The sequence below is a fragment of the Watersipora subatra genome, chromosome 1 (genome assembly GCF_963576615.1).
Source record: "Watersipora subatra chromosome 1, tzWatSuba1.1, whole genome shotgun sequence".
Lineage (NCBI taxonomy): Eukaryota > Metazoa > Bryozoa > Gymnolaemata > Cheilostomatida > Watersiporidae > Watersipora > Watersipora subatra.
Window position 1 is genome coordinate 53870636 of NC_088708.1, and position 12337 is coordinate 53882972.

General features: G+C 31.8%; 1 protein-coding gene across 1 annotated transcript; it reads right to left on the minus strand.

Annotated features, from left to right (window-relative positions):
* Positions 1-4336: 4336 nt before the first annotated feature.
* On the minus strand, positions 4337-11942 carry LOC137410548 (uncharacterized). Its single transcript, XM_068095984.1, has 6 exons — positions 11421-11942; positions 10728-10818; positions 10294-10358; positions 10011-10131; positions 5302-5436; positions 4337-4563 (listed from the first exon to the last, which is right to left on the minus strand). The coding sequence occupies exons 1-6, from the start codon at positions 11460-11462 to the stop codon at positions 4370-4372; spliced, it is 648 nt and encodes a 215-aa protein (XP_067952085.1). The 5' UTR covers positions 11463-11942; the 3' UTR covers positions 4337-4369.
* Positions 11943-12337: the final 395 nt, after the last annotated feature.

Sequence of the window (12337 nt, forward strand, 5' to 3'; positions counted from 1 at the left end):
TCTGTCAGAGTATTACAGCATTTTCCAACTTGAAACTTATAAAATTCAAGTAAGAAAGTCGACAGTTTAAAAGTAGCTTTTCATCACTGAGATAGATAACTGTTTTATTCAAGTTTGCTGTTTTTATGGTACCCAATCAATTCATTACTTGTTCATACAAAATTTTTTTAAAAGATATGATGAGATTGTGACACAGACATGAGTTTGCTAGAGACGGCACTAAAACTATCAAACTGTTTTTGACAGCCCTCTAAGAAGGTCCTAAATTTAGAGTCAGCACCAACAACAAGGTATAGTATAAACACCTCATCGTCAACAGCATTTTGTTAGCAAAATCATAGTAACAGAGATATCTAATAAAACAAACATAAAGGGAAACTTTGAAGTAAGAAGCGATATCTAAAGGCTGTAGTAATAGTCATACTAATATAAAGTAGGTCGATCTTCTCAAGTAGGTCAATACCTGAAAGTAGGTCAATATCCAGAGGTAGTTCAATACCTGAAAGTAACCTTCAACTCTAACCTTTCAACTTTTCCACCCTTCTAACCTTACAATTCCTAAAGTCTGGTGATACCAGAAACAGCAATCAGCCTCAAATTGCTCTAAAAACTGGGTATGTCTGCAGTCATTGAAGTTTCCTTGTCACTGGACTCAGACATGTTCAGCCAAGACCACAGGTGATGTTTGTGCAACAATGCTCTTAACTACAGGCACAGCTTCTGTTTCAAACAGGCTGAGCAGACATCATACTCAGTCTGCGAAGATTGCGCACACATGCACAAAGTATAACTTGAAGGTTTGCTAACAAATTCTGCAGGAAACATGCTCTTCTTTCCTTGTTTATTTATATATTCACAATCCTTAAAGACCTGTTGGCTTTTATACCAAACTAATGACCTCTCTGTTATCCTTGCTGCTCCTTCATGGTTAGCCTTAAAACTAGTGATAAACTCTCCAAGATTTGTCATCACTACCATAACAAATATATTTACATATAGAGTACATACAGTTGATTATCAATACAGTGTAATTAGTATTGAATATTATACAATGTACAAAACCTCCACAATTTAGATTGATTGCACCAGAATGATTGAGTGGCTAGAGATTCTTTTGTCAATCTGTAGACATGAGTAGACAACTAATCATAATGGCTCTGACCTAAAGATGATGTTACACGCAGAAAGTTAATAACAATTCGTTGCTTAAAACCATCAACAATCCATTACATAGAAGTGAATGAAAATCCATTACATAGAAGGTAATGAAAATCCATTACATAGAAGTTAATAAAAATCCATTACATAGAAGTTAATGAAAATCCATTACAAAGATATCAGTAATCAATTACTACTTAAATTGTTCAGATATGAAAATGCTATCAGCATTATCAGCTCTCAGTCATAAACTTGTAACAACAGATGTTGGCAAATCCTCTTCCATGAAAACCAATAAATCCTGCAATGTAAACAAAAGAGGACATAGATCAGTGCTTAAAACATGACCAAAACTTTGTTTTATGTAGTTTTATATAAACTAAACATCCTGTTGCTGTTATACAACTCTGGGCAGTCTTGGGTTTATTAGATATAAGTTCATGTTATTTGCTTTCTTTATGAAATGTTCATATAATACACTAGAAATTCCACTGTCATACAGCCCATGACCAAAGTGATAATGAAAAGAAGAGAGGGTACTGTTGGTTGTTGAAAAAGTAGTTCTCAGCAGGAATTGACAGAGTATAGTGTAAATGAGACTTGTTTGAGATGATATAAAATAAATTTGAGGGAGCACGACTCTGAAAAGGTGCAACTAACAATTTATTTTGGAGGTAAAGTTGGATTGAAACCAGGTATACGAGTAATTGGCTAATTGTTGATATTACAATATTTGTTACACAAGTGTCCTTTAGAGGGATATTGCCAGAGCCGAGGTCGGGCCGTAGTCTACACACACAAAACAACAACAAAGGTCCACGTAGCTATGAGCAAAAACAAAAGTATCAACCAAAATATCTCACCAATCCGATGAGCAGCACACACAAAAACCAAAACCAAAACAAAAACACAAAAAAAAAAAAATTTCTCAAAACTTGTCCCAAAGTCCCTATTAATTTGAGCCTGTCCGATTGCTGTTTTAGAAATGGTCGGCGCTAGCCTAACCTAACGTCCTGATTCAACATCTCACTAACTATCGGGGCATTGCTAAAAGAGGGAATCAAAAAGTTCGGGAGCACTCAGCAATGCCTCGATAGTTACTGAGATGTTGAATTAAGACGTTAGGCTAGAGGCGACCATTTTTAAAACAGCAATGAGACAGCCTCAAATTCATAGGGACTTTGGGACAAGTTTTGAAAAACCATAAGGTGAGTTGTGCAAGAAATGACTTGAAACTTGGAATATTTTGACATGATGGGTGGCTCTGTCGTTTTGTTTGGTTTTTGTGTGTGCTGCTCATCGGATTGGTGAGATATTTTGGTTGATACTTTTGTTTTTGCTCATAGCTATGTGGACCTTTGTTGTTGTTTTGTGCGTATAGACTACGGCCCGGCTTCGGCTTTGACAATATCTCCGCTAAATACTTATACTTATACTACCGCTTATACTGCTGGTTAGTTTATAGTGGAGAACATAAACTGTATTTAAATTAACATGGTAACTGAACTAGATTTCATTTTTAGTAACCAGAATAACATTCTCAGCAAGCTTCACCTTTTAAAGATTAACTGGCACTAAATAAGTGCAAAATGAGGCCAGTAATCGCTATCATTGCTAATACATGTGTCCGTATCTTTTTATAATTTGGAATTGTTTTACTAGCAACTAGTAAAGTTAGTAACAGGTAGAGTTTAGGTAGGAGCTTTAAAAAATATTCTAATGTCTGACTGCAAGTTATGTTTTGTATATCCCCATCTCTCACTTACAGCCCCCAAGGAGAGCATAATTGAGCCAAAGTATGCTTTGTTATTGAGAAATGTAATGACACCAGTAATTGTTTGTTACAAATATAAAAAATATTCAGTTACAGTTGAGATGTTAGTGAAAATATCTTGACAGATAAGTGTTGAAAATTTTCCACTCAAAATATATATTTTTTAATCATTGATTCTAAAAGTTCCTGATAGACATATTCATAATATAAAAGAATAGCCTAGATGATATCAATACTGCTATATATAATTATGTATATAGACACACACATATATATATATATTTATATATATATATATATATATATATATATATATATATATATATATATATATTCATATATAGGAACATATGGGGCCTGAATCAAAAATCCGGTCCTGTTATGGGGCATTCGTCTACATATGGGGCGCCCCATATGTGGATGGGTGCTTAAATACATTGTAAACCACTGTAGAATGTGTCAAATCATTCCTAGCAATTTTTTACATTACAACAAATCATGAATCAATTTTGGAGTTGCTTTCCCCGGGAGACAACTCCAAAAATTTAATGTTTTTTCAAATAAATTAAAACACTGTGGGGCTAGCCCCATAACTGATAAATTGAAACATATTTCGGAGTTGTCTGTCCGATTATCATTTGTGTGGGCAACTTCAAATATAGCTTGGAAAACCCAATTTTGTACTGGTGTCTCTCTGAGTCACTCTAATTACATATAGCATTCTTCATGAAACCTTTTATCAATTAGTTTTACATTTCAGTACTTAAGCTTAAAATCAACCTTGAACTTGAATATCTTGATTAACTTGATTATTCGCTCCTAAATTAGATTATATTATTTGTTACTCAGATAATGTATAACTAGATTGTCTTTTTATTTTGCAGCCTTTTCAATTGTACATGCAGGAGTGTATGCCGCTCAATTTTAATCAAGGTGGTAGTCTTTTTGATTTTGTGCTGACCCTCAACATATTTTGAAATAATTTGGTTTCAAAAAGTATTGAAATAATTTATTATTTCAATCGTTATTCAAATCGTTGCCCGTTATTCAAATCGTTGCCCGTTATTCAAATCGTTGTGTATAATTAGGAGTGCTACAGAAATAGCAATTGTATTTGCAGATAATATTGAATTATTCATGAGAAAAGCATCTCCCTTCAAAATGAATACAAAAATCATAAAAAAGCCATTTCTTTCACAAAAGATTACAAAAGCAAACAACAATTACAAACAGCAATCAACATTTTAAAAACGTGTTTAAAAAATCATGAAACCTCGAAATAGAAATTTAGTTTTTTAAAAGTGTTTATTTCCAAAAACTACTGTTAATCAGAATAAGGAAAAAACTGAGAAATAAGATAGCTACATTAATTGCCTACCAATTATGAACAAGGTGACTGTGGCAAAGTAGAAAAAAACAAATTCCCAATTATCTTGCTTAGAGCTGGCTGTTAGGTGCTGTACTGCTTTTTAGGAAGTTGTGAGCTCTTGCACGCAATACCGCCAATGATCTGTGTGGGAGAGCCTCTTTAATTTTCAGCAAAATCGTTTTGGAAGGTACAGTTGTCTTATCTTGCCATAGCTTGCTGAGTACGTCTTTTTCCAACTGGGTCCATCTTGGTTTTTTGGTTCCTGAAAAATAAATGAGTCATTTAGTCGATTGTAAGTCATAAAAGTTGGAGGAGTTGCTGGAAATACAAAGCCGAACAACATGCAGTTTTTCTTCAATATAGCTTGTTGCAATAGTGAAAAATTCAAGTTTTAAGGCAGCATACTATGCATTTGTAAAACTTATTTTCCCTGGTTTTTAGAGCTGCATTTCTATGAAAGAAAAACATTGCCAAGGCAAAATAATTTTTTTTAACGTATGGGGTAAAATTTGATTTTTTGCCCTATTATAGCAAATTCACTAGTAAATAATATAGACTTTGCACTTTTTATACGTGTTTACATAATAACTAAGCTAAAATCGCTAAATCTTGGTGTGAACACTTATTCGTGCCATTGCTATTAGTATTATTATACATACCACTTAGCATTGGTAGGCAAACGGAACATCCTACTATGGTTGTCAAGCTTTTAACCAATTCTTATAGTTTACAAACATAAAATGACATCGTACAATAAAACACCAATCTCTAACCCTTTTATACTAATTTTGAGGTCATCATTAATGGTTTACTATTAAGCTCCATGACACTAACTTTTTCTAACACGACATAAAAAAATAAGCCAGAATTAGAATTTTACAGGCTTTTATTGCAGACATGTTTGAACTGATGACACAATATTTTGTAAATAGTTACACGTGTCTAACATGCAATTTAAATTATCAATGTTGATACAGAAGAATATAGATCATAATGCTACCTTGTCTTTCGGTCGCATCATGATTATCTGATACACTTATTGTTGCAATGCAGTCTGCATCGTTCTCACGCTCCTCTACTTCAACAAGATGGGTGATGGATTCCTCTTTACCATCACTATCACAACGTGTTTCACCTATATTAGACAATTTTATTGATACATAGTTATCACCTAAAAATATTTACCAAAAAATACCTAAGAGGATCACAAGCGGTGTTAAACCTGGTTAGCAATAAACCCTTAGGGTTTTTTAAAATATTTGATTCACTCTTATTACTTAAATTTTCTCAAACTGGCTTAGAGGCAAGAGTCACAGATGTTTCATTACGTCTAATCTGGCCAAAATTTAGCAAATTATTGTCATAGTAATATCAGTGATAACAGAGTGTAATTCTTTTAAAAAACCAACAACTGCATAACATGCTGAAAAGTATGATCCTAGGATAATTGTCCATTGCCTAGCTTTCAATTATTAAGTATAGGTAAATGCTAGATATCACTTCATGCTTTTCAACTTTCAGTTAATAATAAGTGATATATAATGAGGTGTATTTAACGGATCACATATGGGGCTTTCATAATAATAAGAAATATATAATTATGCATGTGTATAGAACAAATCACATATGAGGCTTCAATAATAATAAGTGATATACTTGGATAAATATAGAACAAAACACATATGGGGCTTCCATAATAAGAAGTGATATATAATGAAGGGTATTTAACAAATCACATATGGGGCTTTCATAATAATAAGAGATATAATTATGCAAGTGTATAGAACAAATCACATATGGGGCTTTCATAATAAGAAGTGATATATAATGAGGTGTATTTAACGAATCACATATGGGGCTTTCATAATAATAAGAGATATATAATTATGCAAGTGTATAGAACAAATCACATATGGGGCTTTCATAATAATAAGAGATATATAATTATGCAAGTGTATAGAACAAATCACATATGAGGCTTCAAAAATAATAAGTGATATACTTGGATGTATATAGAACAAAACACATATGGGGCTTCCATAATAAGAAGTGATATATAATGAAGTGTATTTAACAAATCACATATGGGGCTTTCATAATAATAAGAGATATATAATTATGCAAGTGTATAGAACAAATCACATATGGGGCTTTCATAATAAGAAGTGATATATAATGAGGTGTATTTAACGAATCACATATGGGGCTTTCATAATAATAAGAGATATATAATTATGCAAGTGTAGAGAACAAACCACATATGGGCTTTCATAATAAGAAGTGATATATAATGAGGTGTATTTAACGAATCACATATGGGGCTTTCATAATAATAAGAGATATATAATTATGCATGTGTATAGAAAAAATCACATATGAGGCTTTCATAATAATAAGAGATATATAATTATGCAAGTGTATAGAACAAATCACATATGAGGCTTTCATAATAATAAGTGATATACTTGGATAAATATAGAACAAAACACATATGGGGCTTTCATAATAAGAAGTGATATATAATGAGGTGTATTTAACGAATCACATATGGGGCTTTCATAATAATAAGAGATATATAATTATGCAAGTGTAGAGAACAAACCACATATGGGCTTTCATAATAAGAAGTGATATATAATGAGGTGTATTTAACGAATCACATATGGGGCTTTCATAATAATAAGAGATATATAATTATGCATGTGTATAGAACAAATCACATATGAGGCTTCAATAATAATAAGTGATATACTTGGATAAATATAGAACAAAACACATATGGGGCTTCCATAATAAGAAGTGATATATAATGAAGGGTATTTAACAAATCACATATGGGGCTTTCATAATAATAAGAGATATAATTATGCAAGTGTATAGAACAAATCACATATGGGGCTTTCATAATAAGAAGTGATATATAATGAGGTGTATTTAACGAATCACATATGGGGCTTTCATAATAATAAGAGATATATAATTATGCAAGTGTATAGAACAAATCACATATGGGGCTTTCATAATAATAAGAGATATATAATTATGCAAGTGTATAGAACAAATCACATATGAGGCTTCAAAAATAATAAGTGATATACTTGGATGTATATAGAACAAAACACATATGGGGCTTCCATAATAAGAAGTGATATATAATGAAGTGTATTTAACAAATCACATATGGGGCTTTCATAATAATAAGAGATATATAATTATGCAAGTGTATAGAACAAATCACATATGGGGCTTTCATAATAAGAAGTGATATATAATGAGGTGTATTTAACGAATCACATATGGGGCTTTCATAATAATAAGAGATATATAATTATGCAAGTGTAGAGAACAAACCACATATGGGCTTTCATAATAAGAAGTGATATATAATGAGGTGTATTTAACGAATCACATATGGGGCTTTCATAATAATAAGAGATATATAATTATGCATGTGTATAGAAAAAATCACATATGAGGCTTTCATAATAATAAGAGATATATAATTATGCAAGTGTATAGAACAAATCACATATGAGGCTTTCATAATAATAAGAGATATATAATTATGCAAGTGTATAGAACAAATCACATATGAGGCTTTCATAATAATAAGAGATATATAATTATGCAAGTGTATAGAACAAATCACATATGGGGCTTTCATAATAAGAAGTGATATAAAATGAGGTGTATTTAACGAATCACATATGGGGCTTTCATGATAATAAGAGATATATAATTATGCATGTGTATAGAAAAAATCACATATGAGGCTTTCATAATAATAAGAGATATATAATTATGCAAGTGTATAGAACAAATCACATATGAGGCTTTCATAATAATAAGAGATATATAATTATGCAAGTGTATAGAACAAATCACATATGAGGCTTCAATAATAATAAGTGATATACTTGGATGTATATAGAACAAAACACATGTGGGGCTTCCATAATAAGAAGTGATATATAATGAGGTGTATTTAACGAATCACATATGGGGCTTTCATAATAATAAGAGATATATAATTATGCAAGTGTATAGAACAAATCACATATGGGGTTTTCATAATAATAAGAGATATACAATTATGCAAGTGTATAGAACAAATCACATATGAGGCTTTCATAATAATAAGAGATATATAATTATGCAAGTGTAGAGAACAAATCACATATGGGGCTTTCATAATAATAAGAGATATACAATTATGCAAGTGTATAGAACAAATCACATATGAGGCTTCAATAATAATAAGTGATATACTTCGATGTATATAGAACAAAACACATGTGGGGCTTCCATAATAAGAAGTGATATATAATGAGGTGTATTTAACGAATCACATATGGGGCTTTCATAATAATAAGAGATATATAATTATGCAAGTGTATAGAACAAATCACATATGAGGCTTCAATAATAATAAGTGATATACTTGGATGTATATAGAACAAAACACATGTGGGGCTTCCATAATAAGAAGTGATATATAATGAGGTGTATTTAACGAATCACATATGGGGCTTTCATAATAATAAGAGATATATAATTATGCAAGTGTATAGAACAAATCACATATGGGGCTTTCATAATAATAAGAGATATACAATTATGCAAGTGTATAGAACAAATCACATATGAGGCTTTCATAATAATAAGAGATATATAATTATGCAAGTGTATTTAACGAATCACATATGGGGCTTTCATAATAATAAGAGATATATAATTATGCAAGTGTATAGAACAAATCACATATGGGGCTTTCATAATAATAAGAGATATATAATTATGCAAGTGTATAGAACAAATCACATATGAGGCTTCCGTAGTAACAAGTGATATACTTGGATGACTATATAGAACAATACACATATGGGGCTTCCATAATAAGAAGTGATATATAATGTAGTGTATTTAACAAATCACATATGGAGCTTTCATAATAATAAGTGATATATTTGGATGTATATAGAATGAATCACATATGGGGCTTCCATAATAATAAGAGATATTTTTTGGATGTATATAGAACGAATCACGTGTGTGGCTTCCATAATAAGATATATATATATGTATTTCTATGGAACAAATCTCATACGAAGCTTCCATAATAGTAATTTATATAAAGAGATGTTGGCAGAATTTAGCATAACTGACCATTCATAACAGTAAGTGATATAAGCAAGATAAATACAGTATATATCGTATATGGAGCATTCGTAATGACAAGTTTACATACATATATGTACATGATATAACATAAAGAGTTATTCACGGCAGTAAGTAATATGTACAAATATCTACAGGGTATTACATTAACTGAGAACTTGCAATATATATGTATATATAAATATAATTAAACACATGATTGAGCACATATGGTGTATTGACGATAGCTGTTTGTTTACAAACATGCTGTCTGAATGTAATAAACATTTGGAATTTTCATGTTGATATTTTGATAGTTTGACACGGAATGTTGGGTAATCAAAGTTTGTCTAATGATTTCGAGTGCTGCTTTCTTAGAAGTCAGTAGCATCAGTAATATTCATTTTTATGAAATATAACAAGTAGCATATAGTTTAGCTGCAGTTAAGAATGACCGACAAGCAAACTTATGTGAAACACTGCTGTCATATTGGTCAGTTGCACAGCATTTTAGTTGCTATTTTCCATGGCAACTAGTAAATTATCACAAACCTTCAGGCTCCTCCTTAATAGTGTGATGGATCAATACAGAGGGATTACTGTGCATGGGTTCAGCAACTATTTTCACTTCCTGCAGTTGAACAAGCTGCATTTCTGGCTCTCCTATTAGGTGCTGTAACAATTAAATGAACAATTTTACTTGTTTTGTTTGACGCCTTTCGAAAGATTAACACATAGAGTGTTGCACTTTGTAACTAACTTGGGCAACATTAATGTACATAAATGATTTTCACACCATGTGTGATTACATCAAAAAGTAAATTAATGTTCCTACCTTAATCTGATGCATTTTAAGCCTTCGGTTCATGTTGTCAGCCCTGAATTGAACTGTCACTTCGCCTTAAATAAAACCAAAGTTCTTTCACGCAGTGAATGGTAAATATTCAACAGAAACACTAAAGCAATAATAGCCATGTTTTACTTGAATACCTAAAGAACTAGCCAGCACCTATATAGGAGAACTACTTCAGCCACAGCCGCTAACCAGCAACTGTGTAAAAACATTGAAAAGTTATTAATAACTAAGTAGGTATTTTGAAACAATAATACTAGCAGTTAGCAGGAAGATTTATAACACATACGACTCAATACAAAAATGCCTATCAAAAAGTGCTAATTTTTCAAAGATGAAACCAGATCCCAAGATCACATAGCCTTTATTTTTGTACACAAATATCAAGCCTGTAGCCAACCCAAGTTTTAACGCACCTGCATGAAGTTCTGTAATGTTGGCAGTATACCATCTACCAGATGGAGGCCAAACGGCATTCACTAAATCTCCAACGTGCCAAGAAAACAACTATAAAAGCAATATCAATGTTTAAACTTCTATACAATGCTTTCTCTATAACCCCCAAAAATATAGTTTTAGCTTTACATATACAATATATATAGAAAATGGTACAACAACTTAGACTTGTTAGAGTTTTCACAGAGCAATGCGTTTGCAGCTTAGTTGACATGACATCTTGCGTAATTTAAAAAGGTTTTTATAGGGCGATGCATTTAAAACAAAAACATTTTGCTTTAGTTGCATTTTTAAAACTTCTGCACTGTTCTCATCAGTATTCAACATACAATTTTGGTGCAATTTATTTGTTAAGTTATGCAACATCAGAACACAATTATTATACGTATAGCACTGATAGTTAGCCTATAGTCAAAATGCTATTGCTGCTTTGCATCTCCTAGTGAAGTGAGCCTCATGTCGCATTATTGGTTAGATTATAGCCTTTTGGCAGTTAGCTAACAAGCATATCAGCGCAACTGGTAAACATGAAATATAGTGTATTCTATGAGAATATTTGTTTTTTAAGATATGATGAGTTTGACCTATGATGCCAATAGTAAAACAAAGTAACATTGTATATCAAGGTGAGGGATTACTGCCAATTTACTTACCGGTTCATCATTGCCTCGTTTACGTTTTGCCATCATTGCCATTGCGATACGTTACGCCTTGCCATCACTAAAAACTAATGTTAGTATTTAGGATCACGCTCGTGCTGTCGCTTGACAGTACGTGCACTGCCACAAACAAAATGCAGCCAGATCAGGCAGCTAGCTGATCATCAACTATAAACTTGCCAAATAACACTGTATATCAATTATGACCCTAGTTTACATCAGCCTAGGCCCTAGAGTGACAAAGCCTACTGCTTATCATTTGATGACGCCGTGGTTAGATTAAATCAACAATGGCCAAGCAATGGTTCACTGATGCTGACCTAGCTCAAGCTATAAATTAACCACAAGAATGCTGACTTGGGCAATCAACTTTTGACACAGCCTGCCGCATCTTACTTGTTTGACAAATATCCAAGCACATAATGTTGGAAAATATTACTAGAGTAACTCGTTAGTGAAATACAGTCGTGTCTGCAAGTCCTCACTGATTTTGTCCTCTAAACTCACTTTTCTCCATCTGAATACCTTCAAACTGCATATCATCTTGTAGCAAATGATGTCAGGCACATGATAAACATAATTTAAAAATTTAAAAATTAAAATTCATTTAATTGATGATTTAAACAAAACATATGTAAGCGGCACACACAAATAAATTAGCACCATGAAAACTGAAAGTTTTTAAAACTTGATTAACATATGAAATGTAGCTAATGAAATATTATGTGAAGTGTTAATAAAAATTGCAAAAAAACTAAAGACATAGATAAAAAACATTAATCCAGAAAATTAAAGCATACATATAGATAGACATAACTTTTCATCCGTTTCCAGGAGAGAGTTGGGTGTACAATAAGTTTCTGTTCTAATCTAGTTATAAAGAAGTCTACACTCTTTAAGAATATAATATG